The 23,464-nt window shown below is 39.1% G+C and overlaps 1 protein-coding gene across 2 annotated transcripts in view; it reads left to right on the top strand.

The window, feature by feature from the left end:
• The first annotated feature begins 9,213 nt into the window (after positions 1-9,213).
• Positions 9,214-23,464, top strand: part of PPP4R4 (protein phosphatase 4 regulatory subunit 4) — a 70,527-nt gene continuing 56,276 nt past the window's right edge. For both annotated transcript variants that reach the window (XM_056347524.1, XM_056347525.1), the window contains exons 1-2: positions 9,214-9,823; positions 10,341-10,414. In XM_056347524.1, the coding sequence (XP_056203499.1) occupies positions 9,707-9,823; positions 10,341-10,414 (191 nt within the window). In that variant the 5' untranslated portion in view covers positions 9,214-9,706. The remainder of the gene's footprint in view (positions 9,824-10,340; positions 10,415-23,464) is intronic.

Here is a 23,464-nt window from a genome sequence, read left to right on the forward strand (position 1 = left end):
GGAGAAGAGTTGCAAATAGCTATAGAAGCAAGCATACCATTGAGGTCACAGCATGATTATTTTTTTTTTCCCCTCCCTCTGGTGTGATCAAGTGCTTTTTGCAATTTGATCTGGGTGTAGAAAGAGGACATCAGAAATTATATGCTATGATAATGGGAGATTTTTACTTCTGCTAAAAGATTGGCTGGTACTCTGATACTCTGAACAGCTTCTTTTGGGAGTAAATATGGGGAAGAGAGGAAAAAACAGGTTTCTAGGTGGTACAGACCAGGACAGTAGATTAAGGTGCGATTACACCAACAATTGCCGTTATTTCTTCTCTGTGGTATCTTGGTTCTGTGAGAATATAGGAAAACAGAGGGTTGCTTGCTTTGCTTTTTATTGGTTTTTAATATGGTAAGGCTAAAGGCAGAAATAAGCACATTAAATGTTTTCAAGGACAGCTTCAGGTAATCATTGTTAATGACCTGCTAATGCGTAACATGAGTTGCTTCCACTTCATATCCTCATGTGAGCAAGGCTAAAGAACATTTGATGCTTTGTAAGAAACAGTTGAAATCAGTGAGAATCTCAAAGGAAGTTCAGGGAGCAGGATTTGATACGGTAGCTTTAACACTTCAACCAGCAAACCCTATTTATGTAGTACTGAACTGGAGATAGCAATGACTGATGGTGCTAGCTCACTGATAGGAGCTGTGACTGCATCTTCATGTCCAAGTTTAGTTAGGGGTCTCAGCAGTCGTTATGCATTCCTTCATTAAAAGTATCTTTCCTTCCAGGTTGTGTGGATTCAAATTTGTAAGTGACAGTTTTGCTGGTTTACAGTTTTTCCATTTTATCTCTCTCTCTCTTTTTTTTTTTTTTTTTTTTTTTCCCTGGATATTAGCAGAAACAAAGGAAACAGATTTCTCTCAAATTCTGGTGTGGCTGACTTAATGTTGATCCCAAATAAAAAGTAAAAAATCTCTCCATATATAGTTCAGAATTTGTACCTCTGTCCTGAAAGAAAAATTGAATATGGAAATGACTTGCCAAATCATGCTGAATTATGTTTTTAAATGTAATTACTGACATATCTTTACAAGGCATAGGAGTATTCTGATTTTTTTCCTCAAGAATCCATTTGTGGATGCAGCTGGCTTTTCTTCTTGATCAGTATGGAGCTCTAGATGCTATTTATAGACTATTTATTACTAAATCTTAATTTGAAAGAAGGCACATGCCTATTTCTAATGAACTTGGAGGTTCAGAATGGTCTTGCCTACATTGAGGCTGTGACTCTTCTTACTGCCATGGTATGGACTTGTGTAAGAGGCATTCATTTTCTGAGTTGCTTTGAAAAAGGATAACTGAGGGAACTAAACATTTGCTTAGTTTGAGAGTAACATGAATCTTTCTGAGCTTTTGTAACCTGAAATTGACACAGCTTTGGTATGTTGTGACACAGATTTGTCAAGGGGAAGTGTGCATTTGTGTCCTACCAAAGAGTCAGCTGTTACACTCTTGGTAAATATATTTCCGTTGCTGACGATGCAAAGCCAACTCTTGCATCTATCCACGAAAAATGAAACAGAAGTTTGCTTTACCCCCCAGGACGTTTTTAGATCAACAGTTAATTAAATACCAGGAAATTGTGAATTGAAGATAATAACAGGTATTAATAGTTAACAAGTCATGCCATTCTGCTTGCATAACTCATGTCAGTACATAAATATTTGATTATTTTATCAACGATTTCCAAATTATCTATGCCAATATGTCTGAGGGCCCAAGAGAAATTGAGGGATTTGATGTCTTTATTACAGAACTTTAGCTGTCAACTGATCCTTCTGTCCTTCCCAGCTATAAGCTTACAGTCCTGCAGATCAGTAGCCCAGAGATTGTCATTTGGTCCCTACTGTGCAGTGTTAGATACTAGATATCGTAGTTTGCCAATTAATATTTTTCTGTTTTGTAACATATAAAAGATTTCTCCTAAGATAGGTCGATCCAGAGACCTTTGTGACCAGTACTGGTGTTCAAGCAGCTGAATTCAGTGCCAGGAACAGCTGAATCTGCATGTGAGCAACTGATGTAGGCTTTCATTCAGTAATCAAATTCTTTGGTTTCTCTCTTGTTTTTTCTTTATCACTTGCAGTAAGATCAGTATCTGCTTAACTGCTGATTTTAATAGCCACTACTGCTAACAAAAGAATGTCACCATACTGTGATTTATATTAATACTTATGGTGCATTTTGCACATGAAAAACATATGGTCTGTGGTGTACTTGATGCCTCCTGTGCTTTGTAGGCTGCAGAATCTGCTCTTCTGTCTTTTCTGGCATGCCAGATGAGTGAGGCTGGTTGTCCTGGTTCTGAAGCAGGAAGGTAAAATCTTGGCAATCTCAGGCTGAAGGCTTTTGTTGTCATATTTAAAAGTTCTGGAATACTGTTCTAGGATCTGACAAGATCTTAGGACCATAAAAATAATAACTCTAGGAGTTATTTATTATAAAATCAATAACTGGTTGTTAACTGGAGGAGAATTTTAGTTTGGATTCTTCTTTCTGTCTTCTGCAGCGTTCTGCAACATTTTTCCTATGTTTCTCCAGTTTATTAGTTCTCTATTGTTAAAGCTTATTTGAAAACATATACCCCATTGCCTGTGCTGCTTTTTTCTTTTACTTTCTTTGCTCTTTGTTCTAACTTTGCAGATGAGTTGCTTGCTTACCTCTGTGAAGCATTTTTGGTATATAATAGGCTTTGTCAAAGACATAGTGCTGCTGCTTTGGCTAATGTCTTCACAAAGCCAGAACAAGATAATCTCCAGGCATGAGATTTAAGAGTACTGGTACATTTAACTCTAGTTACAATAGCAAAGACCTTTTCAAGCACAGATATATCAAGGTAAAGATTTTTCTGTGTGACTGAAGAATAGCAAAGACACGAGGGGAACATTTGCAATGGTCACAGATGCAGTCAGATGCAATAAATACTTCAGAATGTATTTTGAAAGGAAGAATGATAAAGGGAGTTATGAAGAAAATAGGAAATGAAACAAAAGGCTGTACTGGTTAACCAAGGGGAAATGGGAAATCGGGCCATGTTGGTGTGTTACCGTGATAGGGTGACTGGTTTTCTGGGCAGAAAAATAAAGTTCATCTAATCTATCTGGACATCCTCAAAATATTTTTTATATGAGAAATGATTAAGGAATAGGAGAGAACTTTGAGGTGAAGGGAGCTGGCTAAAGAGGAAGGGAAATGCATGTTTCATTTGGGGGAGCGCATCAGTGTGCGTATTGACAGACTGACCTGTTGGGTACATGGAATTTACTCAAGGAGTTTCTTAAAGTCTTTGGACTAATCTTATTTCATTAATAACTGTGATACAACATTAAATTTACTGATGACACAGTTATTAATACAGAGAGGAATTATGATATCAGGCAGAATGAAATGACCTTGAGGACCAGAATAATTGGATGAATTTACTCATACAAAGTGCAGTACCATTCAGCTAAGGCTACTACTGAGAATTTATACAATTAAAATGGGAGTTAATTAGTTTTAGATCACTGTGGATGAGAGTATTAATCAATCACAAGTTAACTGTGGGCTGCCAGTGTAGTATATTTGGTAACCAAATTCCTGTACAGAAATTCATTCTTCACAGGAGGCATTACTTTCCTGGAATTTTTACTTGCAATACTATATTCCCATCACCTTAATTCAGGAGGGGTGAAGTCAAACTGTAGCAGATACCAAGGGGACTGCTGGGGTGATCAGGGGAATGAATGAAGAGCCTGTTTTAGGAGTGAAGACTAAATGCTGAGCTTAGCTTGTTTAACCTAGGATTAGAGCAGGCATGGCTGCAGTCTTTAAATATCAGGAAAGGAAAAATAGTTTAAAGGACAGCACTGGCACAAGAAGAAACTCAGTAAACTGGCCAACAGTAATTTTAGGTAGGAAATCTGAGGTTTCTATGGCAACCAATGAGTAAAGATTACTTGAAGGCAAAAAGTTGTTAGTTTTAATATAAAGTTTGACATGCATATGACAGATAGTGTTCATGGTTGTCATAGCGAGGAAGTGGACTCATCGGCTATCTCTGTTACGAATATAGCAGTGCCAGTCTTGGGCTGTGAGGCAGACTGGCGTGGCTTGGCCATGTCTGTACTGGTACACTCTTACCTCCCAGGTTAGTGTGCTGGCATCCTCACTGCCTGTGGCAAGGTGCCTGGGTGGGCATTAAAGCCTGGCCTGAAGGAGTTGAAAGATTGACCCTCAGGTCCCGTACCATGCCCGGTATTGTTTAATCTGTTACTGGGTCCAGAGGTGTTTTCCCTTCCCGGTTCATTGTGAAGGGTTGAGAAAATTCCTGGTAGACTGTGATGTAGAACTCCCTACTGATGGCACTGAGATTTTTGTCATTACTATTCCTATTTCTAAAATGTAAATAAATTCTGCTTTACGTGAATATTTGAAAAAATAGTAAACCTGGACAAAAAAAATGTGCATTTTTTTACAATAGGGAATAATTCACTTAAACTTCATAAAGTAGTTTGCTATTAGATCCTATTCTCAGGGCAAAAATCCAACAAATAGCTGGAAGACAGGAGGAAAAATGGTGCTTTCTAGTTACTTTGTTGTTATTCTGTCTTTGTGCATGTGCTATTAACTACTTTTGGACAGAGGGTAGCAGATTAGACACTATAGAAAGAGAACATTACTAGTTCTTACAGAAAGACATGAAGGACACAGTGACTGCAATGTTACAAATGTTATATATTATGTAAAAACAAAAAAAGGATCTTTCCTATGTTCTTGTAAAACAATCTTATTGGAGGGTATTAAGTTAGAGGAGAGAATACGGGAGACCAAGCTAAAGAAGATGAAAGCACAGTGAGTATATTCCAGCGTTCTTTCCTTTATAACCCTTTTAATGATATAGGTGTTCCAACGAGATGACCAAAGTGGCAAAAGAACAATCAGAAATTTTCTGCAAATGACAATAGTAATATGAAGCAACAGTTTCTTAGCAACAAACTGGAAAAAACCCTAAATAATATTTTTTCCTGCTGAGGTTTGTGTATGCTACGTTCCAAGCATTGTTCTGATGTAGACCCAGATTTTTGTGTTTCGTTTACATTAATGTTCTTACAGGTTTGCCTTGACATGAAGATTTTCCGAAGAACCACTGTTTGTGGAGACATTCTTACCTGGAGTATGACTGGAATGAAAAATCTTTTTAAGGTTAAGGCATTAGATGGAACATTAAAGCTGCATTTGTTAAGGGTTTGGTGAACTGTAAAAAAAAAAAAAAAAAAAAATAAAAATGAAAGGGGCAAACCATTGCAGGCAGAGGATGCTCATTTGGAAATGGTGAGTGACCACTGATACAACTCTGGCTGTTTCTCAATGGTGGTAAACAGACTGAATTGAACTTCTGCACAGTTTACATGCTGAGTCCTGAGCCAAACTGTGATTACACAGTGCATAATTACATAGTGTACTTTACGAAAAGGTTGGTTGATATTTTTCTGTGGAGTATGAAATTGACAGAAAAAAGAGGAAATGAACAATTATGTGTTTAATTTTGACCTTTACAGAAACTTTTTGGTAGTCTAAATTAAAAAAAAAAAAGAAAAAAGAAAAAAAAGAAAAGATTGCTTTCAAGTTGACCTAAAATATATTGCCTTTTTTCCCCCCTCCAATATAATCCAAAAATATTCTGCTGTATTTTTCCTCCTTTTCTGGTTTTGCCATTCCATAAGAAATTCTGGCTTTTAACCTGGATGGAGTGCAGACATTTAGCCTGAAAGCATTTCTTGGCATGTCTTTCCAAATCCCCCCAAACCAGTTCCTTCATATTCCAGCTGATTCGGGCATTAGAATACATGCTGAGACTTCCTAAATTTTTAACTTCTCTGTGAGTAATTTGATTTACAGGTTAATTCTTTGGGAACATGGAACAGTTAGGGGAAGAATCACAGCCTTTTCAGAGCAGTTTCCAGAAGGCAGACACCTAGCTGCTGGGTGGCAAAGGAGAACTGTGCATCTGTGCAAGACAAATCCCTGCACCTAGGAGTCCTTAGGTCAGGTCAGTGTACTTGAAGAATCCTTCGGGTACAAAGTCCTTCCATCTATTTCATTATTTTTGATTTCATCTGTATTGCATTTAGTTTATTGCTTTCAAAGGCACAAATAACAGGATTTATCTTCTTCCCCTAGGGAGGAGTGCCATTTCCCCAGGTGCTTTGCAGTTGTCTCCATCAAGGAAGGATTATTTAAAATCAGCCCTGTTTTGGCTTCGCAAGCTTATGTGGCTCCTGTGTTAAAATGGAGGTTCCAGTTCACTCTGGATTTCACAAAAGCAGTAAGAAATAGCTCTTTATTCTATTACAATAGCTGTGACAAGGTTAGAATGAAGCTGAAAGTAGAGCTTTATTTGGGGGAAGAGAGTAGTGGAAAAGGGAGGAGCTGCATGTAGCCACAGTGGAAGGGAAGTGATGCGTGACTTTCATCACAGATGAGAATGACAGACCACTTGGGGTGAATATGCCTGCAGATTTACTATCAGAGGGGATTAATTTTTCTATATGTGGTTTTGGAACAAAATATGCAAGCTTTTTTATTATTTTTTTTTCTCCTTCTGTCTGGCAAATCTGTGGGTCAAAAGGAAATGTGTTTATATTGAATCTGGGCAAGATAATTCCTTCAGTGATCTTTATTCTGGTCCAGTATTCAATTTACAGAAAATAATTAATCTTATTTTTATTCTGCTTTTCACATTTCCAGGATATTTGTAAATCTCTTTGACAAAGCTTCCAATTTTGAAATTGATGAGATTCATGCCTGCCCAGTGTGTCCTGGGCTAAGTTAGAAAGATTTTTAAAGGCGTTAAGGGAGCTGTTTACGTGTTTATAAAACACCCTCCTCTTTACTGGCTTACAAAATTTATGTAAAACATACTATGATAAATCAGTCTAATTATGTATCTAAACTCCACATTCTTCAGTCTTTAAAACTGAGTTATGAAATACCTGATTTGAAAACTGCAATGAGTTCGTAATTCAAGGCACACAAAAGAGAATGTCTTTGGTCTCATAAAACCTTTACGATTCATGGGAAGTATTTGCAAGGTGAAATAACCACAAGTTGGCTGTGAAAGAACTTGCAAAAAGAATTTTTCTAACTGAGATTGGGATTGCAGTATGTCTTACTAATACTTAGCATTGGCCGAAGCCTGCATGTCAGGATTCTGAATTTGAGAGGAGAATGTTATATAATTATTCGCCGCCCCCCCCTTGTGGAGCTAGTTAGTTACCTACTCTGAGAGGACTTGGGTTCAGTTATAACTATTATATTTGCTGTCTGATGATGTTCTCTGGTTAAAAGGGAATAACGCAAAGGAGATGTTCAAAGTAGTATTTCTTGTTCTCATTCGTCATCATGCCCTGAAAACTCCAAATGGTTTTGGTTTCCTATTACATAATAGTTTAATTATTTATATGTACTTTGAATTAGATTTTTCTGCTAGTAATTCTGTTATACATTTCAAATTAATGGAGATGCTTTAATTTTTTACTGCTTTAGTGGTTTAACTGAGCACAGGGGTTTGGCCTAACAAAGGCTCTATTTGGTATGCAGAGAAGTAACACATAAAGGACCACATTTACTTTTTGCTAAATAGAAGCTGAGGTACTTACCAATCATAAAATAAAAGTTAAACAAATTCTGGGCAATATACTACATAGTATTATCTAATCCTTACAGTTTCTGGAGTTAATTTTATACTTTATCAACGAAACTCACTGGGTCATGTGGGCATTTCACCGTAGTAGTGAAATGTTGTGCCCACTGAAATAGGCCCTTGTGAAATATTTACGGGGGGGTGTGTGCGTGTGGTGTGTGTAAACTCCTGGTGTGAGTGTGATTGCTTGGTTGTGTTCCATATGATCATTGCAAAGGCTGCTGTCTTCAGGCCTGGAGAATTACTTAGCTCAGTAGCTAAGTGCAGCTCTGTGTGTTGATTCTTGTCCTGCATGCCTTTTGCATTACTGAGCCACCCCAAAGGAAGCCGTCACACTAAATTTTTAAAAAAGATTTTCCATGCTTATTTGTTCACCAGTCGGGGCTAAAAATGTCATACCTTTATTCTGAAATAAATGCTCTCCCTTGTAGCCCCAGTGTACTGTATTTGTGAGCCAGAACGCTAAATCCTCTGGCATCCAAGGCCTAACTGCCTCCATTGGGGAGGATGTTCACGGAGACCTGCCCTGCTGGAAGTGCCAGCGGTGTGTGACCTGTGCCGGGGAAGGGCTGTAACCGTGAGGCGCACGAAGTTGTGAGGAGTGGAAGCGACACCTTTGGTGTAGAGTTGCGGTTTGCTGCCAGGATGTCCAAAGCTTTTCTTTGGGTTTTTTTTATAGATTAATGTAAAAGCATTCACAGGGGAAGGAACCCGCTTTGGACTTTTCATCAAAACCAGCGTGTTTATAGGTTCCACCTGGGCAATTCTGCTCTGAAATAGCGGTGACAGTGGGGCAGGACTGGTGAGGAGCTCCAGCACAGCTGGAAGGGGATGCTGCCTGAGCTGGGGGGACGGTAGCAGTGGGGATACGGAGCCCCGTGGGCACGGCTGCAGCAGGCCTGGGAGCCGGCGGCTTCCGGGAGGTCGTCGCCGAGGGAGGGGGGAGCCCATAGCTGGGAAAGAGGGGCCCGGCGGGCGGGCGGCCGGGGCAGGCCAAGGGGAGCCCGGTGGGGGCGGCCGGGCGGCGGGGGCAGGGGGAGCCCGGTGGGGCAGGGGGAGCCCGGTGGGGCAGGGGGAGCCCGGCGGGGCAGCCGGTGCCAGGGGGAGCCCGGCGGGGCAGGTGGGGCAGGCGGTGCCGGGGGAGCCCGGCGGGGCGGCTGGCAGCACCGCGGGAGCGCGGCCGGCGGGGCCAGGCCCCGCGCGCGGTGGCGGCCGCTGAGGGGGCGGCGCCCTCCGCGCGCTCGGTACCGCCGCGCCCGGGAGCGGCTTTGCCCCGCGGAGGCCGCTGTAGCGCCGCGTTGCCCCGGCGACCGGCTCGGCGGTGCTGGGGCGGCCCCACCGCGGGGGCCGGCGCCGTGCGGGCTGCGGGGCTGCCCCGGCCGGGCCCGGGAGAGCCGTCGCGCTCGCCCCCGCGCCGCCGGGGAGGGCGCCTGGGGGGGCTGCGCCGCGGGACGGGGGCGGGGAGCGTCACTGCACCGCAGCAACCGTCCCTCCTCCCGGGGTGGGGGGGGGGGGCGCGCAGAGGCGGCACCCGCGCACCGCGGTGGGGGGCTGCTCCGCTCCGCGCCCTGCCCCGGTGGGGAGCCAGCCCCGCAGCCCGGGCGCTGCGCGGAGAGACGCCGCCGCCCCCTCCCCGGCCCAGAGGCGGCGCCGTCCCCCTCGCCCCGCGCCGCTGCGGGCAGGGGCGGCCCGCGAAGAGGGGAAACTTGGCTCGCAGCTCCCCCCGCGCCGGGGCACCGGGGGCCGCGCCGGGGGCTGCCGGCACCGGGGGCTGCGGGCGCCGGCCCCGCTGCCTGCCCGCCCGGGCCGAGCGGACAAAGTTTCCCGGCGGGAGGCTCGGCGCGGCGGCGGGCGCTGCCGCAGTGTGTGCGCCCGGCGAGGCGGCGGGCGCGGCCGGGGCGCCGGTCCTGCCTCCTCCGGTGCGATGTGAGACTCGGGGCGAGCGGCGGCTGCCGGAGGCTGTAGTGTTACATGCGTCCGATAATCCTCTTCTCCAAAATGGATTTTAGTCAGAGCAATTTATTTGGATACATAGAAGACCTGCAGGAGCTAACTATTATAGAGAGGCCAGTACGCAGGAGCCTGAAGGTATATACTTCAAAATAGAACGATGCTTTAAAGTCAATTTGAAATTGTGTCTGTTTGATTTATGCACAGCTAACTGAACAAGCAGTTTATTTTTTACGGACCAGAATAGTAAAGATTGTTTTCGGTCATTTTGGAATAAACGGCCTCGAATTCTATGTAGCAGGGACTTAGTATTTTCCCTGTAAGAGTATCGTCCTCGAAAAAGAAAAGAAAAAAAAAAAAAAAAAAGACTAGCTTAGGTCTTTACATTAATTTATATGTGATTTGTTTAGACTTTAAGTGATTAATAGTGGTAGCGTCAGACATGGAACTGTACTTCTATTGCATTCCGTCTTTTCCTGGTGAAAGATTTATTTGATTGAATTTGAAATACTGGCTGCAGATTTCAGGGATTAAATTCAAATTGCACGTGGAACTATCCCTGGTTGTGTGGGGAGGAAGGGGATGTTTTAAGAAGATTAAAGCGATGAAACAGTAAGGCATTGTAAACTCATAATCTCTATTTCACGCTTGACAGACACCAGAAGAAATAGAAAGATTGACAGTTGATGAAGAACTCGGTGATATTGAAAGGGCTGTTTATCTACTCAGGTATTTCCTAACATTACTGTGAAACACTGCTGACTGTTGTGCTCACACAGAGCTTTTTTAGTGCTTTACTTTTCACTATTACTTTGTCTTTCAGTAGTAGGTTTTTTTGGTGTTTGTTTTTTTTTTTTTTTTTTACTTTCTGCTCGTTTAACGTGTAGGCAACAAAAATAAGTACTGTCATGTAAAAAAATTGCATAGAATAGGATGCCTGCATACATGTATAAACGTTTCTTTTCTGAGTTTCTAATATGGCCCTCACCACACTGAGTTGTACTTCATCTTCTTTTCCTCGGCAGTTGATTTTGCAAGATTCCCTAAGTGTTAACATTAATGACACCAATCATTCAGTGATTTCATAGTCACTCTAAGGCATGAACAGTTATCACAGACTGATAACAGAGCTGTTTGATCATACTGTATATGTCTGGGCTTTCGGAAGAGAAAACTTGAGGATTAGTTTTATAGTCCGTAGGAAATACAATAGAAGATACTATATAAATACTTCCCTGTGTTCTGGTGGTGTTTTATTTATTTATTTATTTTACTTCTTTCTTCTTGTTCTTCAGGATATTTACTGGCAGCTACTTGAATAACTTTAATTTTGATAATTTAAAATACAGATCTTTCAACTACTGTGTAAGTCATCTTTGAGAGTACAAATGTTCTGAGGGATTTTAATTTGAGTTTGCATTTTTAAACAATGCCTAGTAATTGGAGAACCAGCTGCAGCTCCCTCTCAGTTTGCTTATTCTGCTATTTAAAGTGCTCTTCTAGTCTATGCTTGTCTTCAATGGTTAGGGTAGATATTCTCAGTGCCTTAATTTTCTCTTTTTGGGGTCTGTGTCATTATTTTTAGGTAAGCATTTTTCTCCACTGATACTACTTTTGATACTGAGTTTTGTTTATTTTTTCTTTTAATGCTTAACTTTATTAAATAGTAGATTTTAAAACTTGCATTGCTAATAGTTCCTGTAATCAAAGGAGTCTGTTGACTCTAGGGAAATCCAGAGGAAACAAGTCTGCACGTGGTGTATATCATTGCAAAGGATGCATATCAATTTTAGACTGCAATCAGCATAGTTTAACTTTTTTTTTCCTTTTCCTATGTGGCAGCAAATTTCTTTGCTTTTTCCCAATTAAAGATCATGTTTCCAGCATTATGTCTTTATTGGATCATTGCCTTATTAAAGGGTAAAAGGTTCCACTTCATATCTTTTGTCTTACTAATTGCTTTTCACCCTGGCCTTGAACTCTTAACATCTTCATCTGCTTTCTCTCTACTTGAGCAGCTGCTCTGGGGACATAATATTTTTTTTCTTTGTGATGAAGTTTTCATTTTTGTCTCTGCATTGTCCTCATTGCTGAAAGGTAGCTTCGCTTCAGCTTGCCTTGATAAGCTTTTCATAAGTCAATCGCTTACTGTGATTGTCCAGGTATGTTAATACAATAATCCATTGGAAGCTTTTGCTGTTCAATAGCGTACTGCCTTCCCTGTACTAGAGTTGAAAAGCTGCCTGTAACACAGGTAGTATCCTTTATATAATGTACAAAAGTATGTATTTTTGGCTTGTGTGGCATTTTTGATCTATTATAATACACTACCCCTTCCTGTTCCTGTTTGACAACAATATCAGCCTGGTCTTTTCATGCTTCAGTTTCTCACACAGATGCATTATTTGCTGTCCTTCAGGTTGTCCCTTATGTGGGACTCTCCTTGATTTTATCCAAAAAGACACTGCCTTTTCTGAAAATCTCACCATAAAAATTGCTTTGGTGACATTGAAATGAATTGTTAATGATATCTGTATTGTGCCCCATTTGGAAAGGATGGTGCTATCTCCATATACATTAAGAAATATACAAGAACAATAATAGAAAGAAAATCTCTTCACTATCTAGAGGTAGTATCAAAATACTTAATGTTGTGTCACATTGTCTTTTATATTGTCATTTATGTAACCCTAGTCTGCAGATTGGAGAATTTTAATTTACTGAGGAGGGTGTCTTTGGTATTGCTTGTATGGTACTATGGGGCTGACTAATACTGAGAGAACCTTTGTATGATACAGCAAAGCTAATGTTTACTAATTATTATCTGTGAAAATCTAAAAAGAGCCCTCACATTTTAATGACTTTCATTCTGAACAAAAAACAGCCCAACCACTTTCTTCTCTTTTCACACCAACTTTTCCCTCCAAAACCTGCCCCCAACTTCTCTTCCCCAGCCTTGAATTTAGATACCTTGGTCTGCTTATATGCAGAGTTGTTGCATGTTTAATAATGGATACTTGCTTTTTCTAAATTTCTGCTTCTGAAGTCTTTTACTGTTGTAATCTGAAAACAAGTACATTGACATCTCCTAGTTGAAGAGAATAGTACTGCCTTTTACTGTCTGAGGTTTTTGATGCCTGAATAGTGTTGGTGGTTTGGTTTGGCGTGTGCTTTTTTATGTTTGAGGTGTTTTGGGGTTTTTTGTCTTTTTTTCTTTTCTGTGGCTGATACTTGCTATACTGTGTATATGAGAAGGTATTAATTCCCCAATTCTCATCAGTTTTGTCAGTCCATTCTTTTTTCACCTCTTGTATTTACTTCTCATTTGCCAATAATATTATGGAGTTTCTGGCATGCTCTTCTACTTCTTGATATTGTAAAATTATTTATTCTGCTCATCTAGTATGTATTTGTATCTATCTAATGATTATTTTGTATTTCCACCGTGTCTTGTCTGGCTATATTTAGCCATGATGTGTTGTTATAAATTTTGTAAATTTCTGTTCATTGTCTGAAGTATGACGTGTCTGCAAATGTTCTTAGCATGTGGTGAGTATGTCTACACATTAATCCTGTTTGAGATCTCACTTTCATAGAGATGTGGCTTCATTTTAATGAATTTTCTGTTGTTACCTACCAGTTTGTTTTTACAGTCTAAAGTGCTAATTGTAATTTTGATAATCCTAGCAAGTTTCTCTATTTTTTTTAATTATTATGTTTAGGGGATGACTTTGCTTTCAGTCTCCCTTCCTCTGCCAGTACTATCCTTCAAATAACTATGTATTGAGGTAGTTTGGCAAGGTGATCTAGGTAAAGCTGATAATTTTCAGTCAGATTAGTTTTCAGCTAAATCAACTCCTTGGTTTGGCTCATCATGTGTATATAGAAACAGTTGTGCAAGGAAGAGGAAAGGACTCGGTAGGTCTCCTGGTGGCCAGAGTCACTTTAATATGACGTAACCATGGGTGAACTTCAAGTTTAGATCATTGTTGCCCAGAGTACTGTTTTAATTAGGTAACATTCTGCAATTAGATTGAACAAGTTCTAATTTAATAAGAATGCGGTAGCAAATTGGACTGTCTTTTGTTGTAATCTCAATTAACCTTGATTCTGGTTGAGGAACTGGACTTCCTTAGACCAGGTTGTTAAGGATGTTTTTTAACTTCCCATTGGAATCAATTGGATTTAGGTACCTAAAAAGGGAGAGGCATTTGAATGTCTAGGATCTATGTTTTACAGCTTAAGCTGGAGTGCTTGGTGGTTTTTGGAGAGTCTAACTGGAATCACTGAAGAGTTGTATTCTGACTGTGTTTCACATGTTGCTGGCCCAACAGAAGAAGGAGGAGAGCAAAATATCTATGTGCATCTCAACCACGTCAGTGTCAAGATTGATGGCTTATCATAATACCATCAGCAGATTCAGACAAGCTGCCAGACTTTGCACTAAAGTGACTGAATAGTTTGCGTTCCACCTGAGGGCATGGTGACCTTTACCAAGACAGTGGCAATAAGCAGCTCAGGAACAGTAATTTTTATTTCTGTTACAAACTTTTGCCTGTAGTCTTAGTTTCCATGTTTTCTGATGTTTGATTGATGTTGCTACTTTTATATGTCTTACTCTAGATCACTTTTTTATGGCATACAGCCAATAGCAAAATATATATTCTTTGCCCGATGTGAATCTGGTTTGGGTATAGCATGCACACTGTGGAGTGGTTTGTTTTCTGAGGACTGAGTAGATTTCCCTAGGGGTTTTACATTGTTGTGTGTGCTATGTTATTTTGTATTCAGCTACTTCCCATTGCTTGTGTCTGCTTAGTGTTAGAGCTTCCAGGCCTTGACATTTCTGTCACACTCAAAACAACAGGGCAATAATGAGTTGTCAAGGTGGGAGATTGAATTATTCATCCTTTTGGGAACATACTGTACTTTGGTTTTGGAGTGATCCTATCTCTAGAAAACAAAATCCCCCTCCAAAACATTTAGCACAGGTTTTGAAGACACAATAGATACTTTATCTAGGTTGAAAGGAATTCAGTGCCTATAAACTTAGCATGTGTTAAGAAAAAACCCACACCCTGTACTTTATTGTAGCCATCCTTGATTAGCTAGAATATTCCTAAATTCTAAACATCCTTTTATACAGAATATGTTGTTAATTGTGAGTGTCAAAACCACTATTTAAAAGATTTTTTGATTTTTCTTCTAGTTTTAGTTTTCATCATGTTAGTTTTGGAGATTTTCTCTGTAGGTGCAGACAACTCACCTTTGATTCTAAACAGAAGCTTTAGTTTAAATATAACTTTAGGAGCTGGTTTTCTAATGGAAACATTGTCAATTTTATTTGTGCTACATAAGCATGAGAACTGGCTACTCTGACTACTTCTGAATTTCTGGCCCTGTTGCATACATAGAATACTGAAAGATCCAGCTGTCATGCTAAGTGCGTTGGAGAACTATTCTTTCAACTATAGTGCCAAGCTGTAAATATTAACATAAAAAGTATTTCTTCAGCCTACATGCGCACACACACATATCTTTTATTTTGTAAATTACAACTTCAGTTTTATAAAAGTTTCATTCCTGATGGACTTAGTTGGATGGATTAATTAGTTGCTTGGCCTTGACTCTGTTATGCAAATAAATTATGTATATGAAATTTATTCTTTTACCTTAAAGTGAAGGGTGTACCTTTAGTCTGCTGGAATGACACTAAGTCACATAAATGCTTTTGTTGATCCTGTTTGCTGAGTAGAAACTACAGCTGACAAACCAGCTGTAAATATACAGACCAGAGTTAATATAGTGCTCTGAGAAATCTTAATAAAAAAAAAAAAAAAGACAAGGAGAGAGGAAAATCTTCATTTCAGTTCTCTTTCTTGGGCCAGTCAGTGTGGGAAGATTGCAGGGCCAATCCTTTCCCCCTTGTAGTGTTTGTGCTATGGTTTTGTCCGTGTACACATTGGGGGATTTATCTGAGACAAACCCTGAACATAGTTGTTAGTTTTAAAACAGGTCGACTGTGTGACCCAGGACTTTGTGCACCTTAAAAACGACCTGTTTCAGCACAAAGGACTTGAGTGGAGTGTGGGAACAGTGCTCAGGAGTGGGTGAAATAGCTTTGAGATTTAGCACTATGTTTGTCTGGCTTATCATATTCTTGAAGCTAAGGTTTCCTCGTGTGTAGTTTACAGTCAAAGTAAGTTGAACGAAGCTTTTCCTATATCAGAAAAAGCAGCTCTTCTCTCCTTTCCTTACATGACTGTGTGTTACTGGCAAATTTTGTGTGCCAGCACTGATGTTATTGCAGCCATGCAGTCTTGGTCAGTTTAGGGAACCATTGCTAATTCTAACAAATTTTTCAGGTACTTTCTTCCAACAAAATGTGCAACTGCATGACTGCTCATGCTACTATAAGCTGGAACATGAGCAGAGAAGATGTCACAGCTGGTAGATCACTCATCAACAGCAGAACAGATTTAGTTCAACTTACTCTAATATTGAATCTGTACTTTGAATCTGTGAAGTCAAGTACTGGTTGAAACGACCAGAGAGTATAAAGTATCAACTGCAGTGTATTTAATGAACCCTTTGACATTACATGGATTTCTGGAAGACTACCTGAAAGCTGCAACAAGATCAGTGGTGGCTCTTCCTTATGCATTGTCAAATTATCCTCTGGAGATGATGTCAGTTACGTTTATGTTTCAGAGTATGTTTCTATAAACAAAGTTGAAAGGACTGTGGGTTTTCTTGACTTCTAAAATTTGTTCTGTTGCCCTGGGGAAAACCGTATCATGCTCTCCTAGAGAAGATCTGCATAGGAATATCCAGCTAAATATTTACAATGCTTCTTTCTTTCTACATGTCAAATCACATACAGGAATAGCATGTTTCTCAGCAGGAGACTGAGTCTGTTTTATTTTTGTTTAGATGAGAACTGGCATTTGATAATAACTTTAACAGTTGCACAGTTCATTTTGTGATAGCACATAATTAATACATAAGTATAATAATTCCCTTTATATCACCTTCTGTGGAAAGTTCCAAGTGTTTACAATGTTTTGTACTTGTGAGGAGCTTTTATCCTTGTGCTTGCTCAATGTTACTACTTTATGTTTTTATATCCTTTGCCTGCTTTGGCAAGAAATAATAGTATTGTACCAGTTTACATCAAGACCTATGGATGCATCGAATGGAAACTGCATGAGGATGTAGATGGGAAAATATAACGTTTTGTATTAGAATATATCAAAGGTACAAACCCTTTAAAAAGCAGGTGAAGCTGTCCTTTTATGACAAACCTGAGAACACTTTCACACGATGGTGCCCTGATGAATGTTGCATGCTAGTGACTGAAACAAGAGTACCTAGCGGATTTTCTTGCAAATTCCTTCTTGTATTTTGAGGACTACTCTGTTGTAGACATAGGAAGCCCTTCACATGGCATGTTCTGGTGCTTCCATGGCCCTGCATTCTGACTACTTCATTTGCTGTCGACAGAGAGAAGCAGTGGCAGTTAGTACTGGCCTAGCTATTCTTCCCGTAAAAGCAGTAGACATTTCAGCTTTGTGAGTATAAGGATAGTAACGTGTACCATGTGTATCAAAAATCTGAGTACTCTGAGACTTCCAAATAATGATTCTTAATGCTGATATACCACATATTTTTACAATAAGAGTTGTTTTAGATACTCCTCTGAATCTCCACAAAATGAGGCAGATAACACATTATATAGTGTTGGTTCACATTGCTGCACTTTGAAATTTTGTGAGAGGGGAACCTGTTTTACTGAGGTGAAATCCTGATCATAATTTAAGGACTTCAGGAACTAGGACTTCAGGAACTAGGACTGCAGGCCTGGGCCTGTGTCTGTGCCTCAGCTGATGTGCTGTGACAGGAATAATTTGGAATGAGACAAGAAATAGCTTCATCGAGATTTAAAATTAATCCTGTTCTCTGGGGTATACTTGTAGAACTGTTTTATTTAGCTATTTTTAGAGTTAACTTTAGTAATAATGTTTTGTCTTTGCTCCACCAGCTGGTAGTCTAAATGCCAACACCGTGGTAAAGTTACACTGGATCTTTGTCAAGCTTCAGAGCCCAAAGCTTTATGCCACAGGAAAGAAACCAAGATTATTTATCACTTAAACAGAAATTTTTATACCAGGAAAAGAGAGTGGGAATATAGACAGTTATTGAGACTAAGCAATTCAAGTAGGTCTCCATTATTGATTGAAAGCTTCTCCTACGTTGTTAGGAGCATCATTTTAAACTTTCAGGGCCCTTTTTTGTATAAGAAAAATTCTCTTTAGGTCTTGAAGACAAACTCTAAAATAAATTGGAAGTAATTTCTATAGTGAGGATTTCTATTGGCAGTGCCTGGCAAAACCCATATTACAGCTAAAGAACCAACTGTTTAAAGTATACACAACTATAGGACTCTGCCTCAAAAAGAAGGTGGCTTCAGATTCCAAACCTGATGCTGCAAGTGGCATCTAGCCAGAGTTACGTCCTCAGGGAAAGATTTTTAGAAATAGGCCAGCGATGAAAAAACAGGAAGAATCTTTTCATTTGAACATGATAGTGATAGGAATGCTACTTAAGTAAGTTCTCAAAACTCACACTTTGAGAGTTAACATGTCACTGGTGTTCTTACATCTTGATTCTGCCGTGCCCCGCCCCCCCCCCCCCCCCCCCCCCCCCATTACCTTTCTAGATCAGGTTGTGTATGGGTCTTTGCAGTCTGAACAGTAGAAGTATCTTTTACAGGCTTTGAAATGAAGGGTTCTCTAACTTTTATGCCCTAGTCTGTTAAAACTAGTTTTACATGGCGCTCCCGTTTGTTGCAGTTCTTGAAGTTTCTCCTCTCTCCATGAATAACCTTGCGGGTCTCACGGAGACACTTTTTGTCTAGATGGAGTCTTTCTCATTGAATGTTAATTCCCTATAGCCTACCAGATGAGCACCCCTATCCATGGAAGAAAAATGTCTTTCTGCTTTATGAGTCATAATAAAACAGAATGAGAAAAGAGACAAAGAACCACTTGGAAACTTCTGCTAGATCTCTTAGATACATCTGTCTGAGGCATGTTTTGTTGCCTCTGGCTGATACTTTTACACAAGCAGGAAAATGTACCAGATATTTCTGGTACATGTTATTATTTGAATGGATTCCTGATGATGCAGGTATTCTTATCTAAATTCTACCATTTAGCTTCTTTTGCATTCAAATAAATGTTTCAGTGTGTTTCTTTTTGCAAAGTGTTATCCTACGAGGGGTTAATGTTAATGAATAAATATACCATGCTCTGGATGTATTCCTCCATATCTTGGTAGCAGTTGTTTCGGGAGCAGTTTTCTTTATTCCATGTTGCATGACTGTGGGTTCTGAGAATGTGTACAACTCACATGTGCAGATTAGCTGAGTCATTCCTTGTCAGTCCTATCAATTCACAGCAGGACCAAGAGGAATTACTGTACTTTATTGAACTTTTATTCCAACTTTTTTTATTTCCAATTTCCAATATTTATTTATTTCCAATTTCCAATATTGTTGGAAACATCTTGCCCATCTACGCCTTATATAGTAATAGATTTTAGATGCTTACTCCTTTTCTAACAGACTATGGATAAACAGTACTTCTCAGTCATTGTATAATTCCAAAATTACTCTTTATTTACAGAAATATGCTACAGTGTGATTTCAGTCCCAGTGTTTTCCTGTAATTCCTACTTTCTTGTTCTTCCACTGTTCTTAAATTTGCTATAACATAGGAAAGTCAGATTCAGGCTGTGTGTAAGCAGGGATAGATGAACTGACGTGAATGGAATTGCATCATTTTAAGTGTGTATGAATCCAAGGTGAGTGTAATAACTAGGGGTCTTGTTTTATTGACTTTGTCTACTTAAGGTAGCTGGGAAGGTATTTGTAGGACTTCAGACTTTTTTTTTTTTTTTTGTTAACCTTACATTTTCTGTAAGATTATTTAAATGAAGGTGACCAGCATCACCAAGTCAAAACAATCTATAATGATGAAGAAAGAGTGAAGCATCAAAGAGCATATAGTCTTACGTTCTTTCTGTTGGGAGTGTGTGTGGGAAGAAGTAATTTATCTATTCTTCTTGTCCTTATCCATTTTCCAATAAACTTCCAGTTTAAGAGAATTCTGGCTTTGCAAATAGATCAATACAGGTATTTTTTTTATAAGGTATTTTTCTCATGGGTTTTTGAAGTTGTCTTCTGCTTTATTGTGAAAAAAACCCACAGGATTTTTTTTCTTTCCCCAGCATACCTTAAATTGGAATAAAATAATGTGGTTTTATGTTTTTAAATGGTAACGCACTGTAACTTTGAATAAAATTGCAAAATTGGCACGTGGTGTTCTGTGGTATTACAGAAGCATGAGGAAGGGTACAAGCAGAAAGTCTTGGAGCCCGTGTTTTTGCTTATGAGAATAGCTTTGTGTACAAATTGTCAATTATGTCCCTAGTAAAAGGTCTACGTTTCTTGAAGTAAAAACAGTGGATTAATTTGGGTAGGTATCAATTAGCTTCCCCCCCAATCCGATGACTACTGTTAAACAACAAAGAACACTAAGCACTGGAGCCATCAGTTTATACTAAGATTAAATAGTTGTTCAAAGCTGTCTGTAGAACTCCAACACATTTCTCTTTACCAGCTGGAAGAAGAGCAGGAAAGTTGGATTCAAGCTGGGTCAAAGCATTGATAACTCAATTGATATAAACAGAGCTGCACAGTAGGAGAAGCACTGTTGCACTCGGTGATATTATTGCATTTTGCTTGCTAGGGGTTATATCTACAAAATGGGATGATTTACTATTTACCTGTTCTGTAGGTAACACAGCATAGTGTTAGACGAGAAGTGCAGTTGACCTGCAGGTGGTCTGACTTTCCAAAGTAGTATATACTCTCTCTATATTCTCTTCTCCCCACCCCCACCCCCCAAGTGTAATTGCTTGGTAACTTCTTTTACCAAGAGTATATTGAGAAAGCTTGACCAGGGACAGTAAGGAAATGCTTTAAAAATGCTAACTATAGTTTTGTTGTAATTATGAATTAATTATATTGTCTCTGACAAAATAAACATGTAAAAGAGAAAACTGAAGGGCATCTGCCTTAATATATGTATTTTCTTGGTAATATTACATTGTTGGGCAGGCCTGGAGATAAAAATGCTGGCTTTAAAAGGAGAAACAGAAAAGATGCCATTTTCACTGCTGAAATTGTAACTGAGCTTTTTGAGGAGGAGGATTTATGTCCATATTAAATAGCAAAACATGAGTCACTGCCTCATTGCTGCTTGTACCAAAATTCTTCTGTTATAAACAGTTAATCTCGTTTATGTAATTTCATTTGAAAGCTCAGGATTAGGATACCTATTTCTCTGCCATTTTGGGAGCTAGAAGTTATTCAGGGTATAGTCTTCAGGGCAAGATTTAGTTTTATTTTTGCTTTTTACAGCTGCATCAAGTGCTAACAACTAAATCAATGGAGAAAATAATGATGACTACTTAAAATTAACCTGCTGCTTTAATGTAGGTTTTAAGACAAGAATATGTCTATTTCCTCTTACTTTTATCACCATGTGAAGCCAACGGCAGGTGCATTTTGAGGGTTACTTGCAACTTGTTTTGAACCTTGCATGCCTGTTGTATTACACATGAACAAAATAGTTGTACCATGAGTTTGTAATAAATGATTAGGTGCATACTGGTATGGAAAAATCAGCTCTTAAGGGCAGATAAATGCATTTGTGCTTTGATCACTTAAACCATTCTACCTATTTTAAAACAGTGTGTTAGAGAGTAGGTAGATCAATAAAATTAATATCCAGATCTGTGTCCTACTTTTTTATTGCCAATTCTGAAGGCTTTAAGTAGTTAATTTTCCAGTGCCTCATCTTACTTCCTGATTAAATGAAGAAGATGGTTTTGTTGTTGGCTGTTTTCTTTTTTTTGTTTGTTTTTGGTTTTTTGTTTGTTTGTTTTTGTTTAAAAGAAGAATTGGAAAGTGGCAGCCTCTGGATCTATTGTGTATAATGTCCCACACCTATAAGACCCCTGAACTGAAAAAGATTCTAAGTAGACTTTAGTACTTGTTAGGTCATTTGAGGTGTTCATGATTCAGTTTGCGTGCTTTTTGGTAACAGATGCAAGTATTAGGGTTGAGGTTTCTTTATTCTGTTGCTGCTGTTGAGTCCAGCATACAGAAGACTGGTTTTATTTTTTGCCAAATGCTGTTCCTTCCCTTGCAAGTGTGTACATCTTATTTTCCTTTTCTTTGCCATCATCCCTATGACTGGTGGTTTGCCTTGAGATCATTATCTTCAGGAAACTACACACTGAGTGAATACCAGTTAAGATGGTTTGTGTGATACCTGTAAAGACTATGCTGGCCCTGTGATACTCATACAGAAATTTGGAGTTTTGGATGCAATGTAATATTGATATTCTAAGCACTGTGTGCTGTTTTTAAGGTAAATTCTACCTGTAGATATCCATTTGCATGGATGATGTATCAGACACGAAATAGAAGTATTATTCATGCAAATAATACATTGTCTTAATATTGCACAATGAATTTGGGCTAAACTTTTACTGTCCCACACCTTTTAGTGATCAGTTAATTCTGTTCAATTACCCAAATTTTTGGTTTGTAAACAAACCAAAGGGGGGATGGTGGTGGTTTGCAAATGGTATTGTATCAATGGTTGCCTTTTTCTGAATTTTTTCTTTTTTCTATTACTTTTGCTTTCGTAGAAGGATGTTGTTACTGACATAGTAAATAAATAAGCCAGATATTCTGATGGTTAACACTGGTATGCTGTGAAGGATCTATGCAGTTGAGCATGTTTGACACACATTCAAAGGGAAGAGGTATTATTTTCTTCCAGAGAAGATTCTGAACTAATTTTAGTAAATGTGGGTGGAATTACTGGTAAATGCTGTATTTATTCTTTCAATTGCAGAATGTCAAACTTGTTTTGGGATAATCATGCTATTAGAAATAAGTTAAAATATGATTATGTGAGGAAAAAAATAGTCTAACAAAAGGCTACTCAAGATCATTGTAGTGATTTTGAAGGTAAGGAATGTTATTAGGATTATAATTACCTAAAACTAGTTGGGTAGGCAGGAAGATTCTGATCATGTGCTTATAATGATTTTGACAGGAATGTAAATACAGATGAATTATCCGTATGTATAATACTCATTTGTATCTGCTGTTTGAAATTATTCTGCCAGAGAGATGGAAATATGCAAGACTTGTGTCATCACTTCAATTTGTTTATGATGTTAATTGTATTATCTGGTTTGATTATCTGTCCACTCCAAGCTGTATGCCATCAATGGAACAAACAATGGCATGACTCTGACTCTTTCTTCATTTTAACCTAAGGAGCTGAAATTCATCCTACTTCCTAAAGTGAACATGAATTAAGTAAAGCACTTTTTTGTTTGACAGAATGTGAATCAGCAACAGCTTGGAATTGAATTAATTTTTAGTTATTTGCATGTTTACCTCCAAAAGCTGCCTTTGATCTGTGGTTGCTTCTGATACGTGAGAAATCACTATCAGAGGTATCTGTTTGACATTGTATTGCTTATGCATGTAACTGAAGTAGATGTCCAATACTACTTGAAAATATTTGAATAATGAACAGAAGACAAACAAATAAGGCTTTCCACTCTCAGCTGTCTAAAATCTAGCTTATTTGAGGAGTAAGTTCACAGTTTTGTGTTTGTTTTCTAATT

This window comes from Falco biarmicus, chromosome 7 (assembly GCF_023638135.1).
Source record: "Falco biarmicus isolate bFalBia1 chromosome 7, bFalBia1.pri, whole genome shotgun sequence".
Lineage (NCBI taxonomy): Eukaryota > Metazoa > Chordata > Aves > Falconiformes > Falconidae > Falco > Falco biarmicus.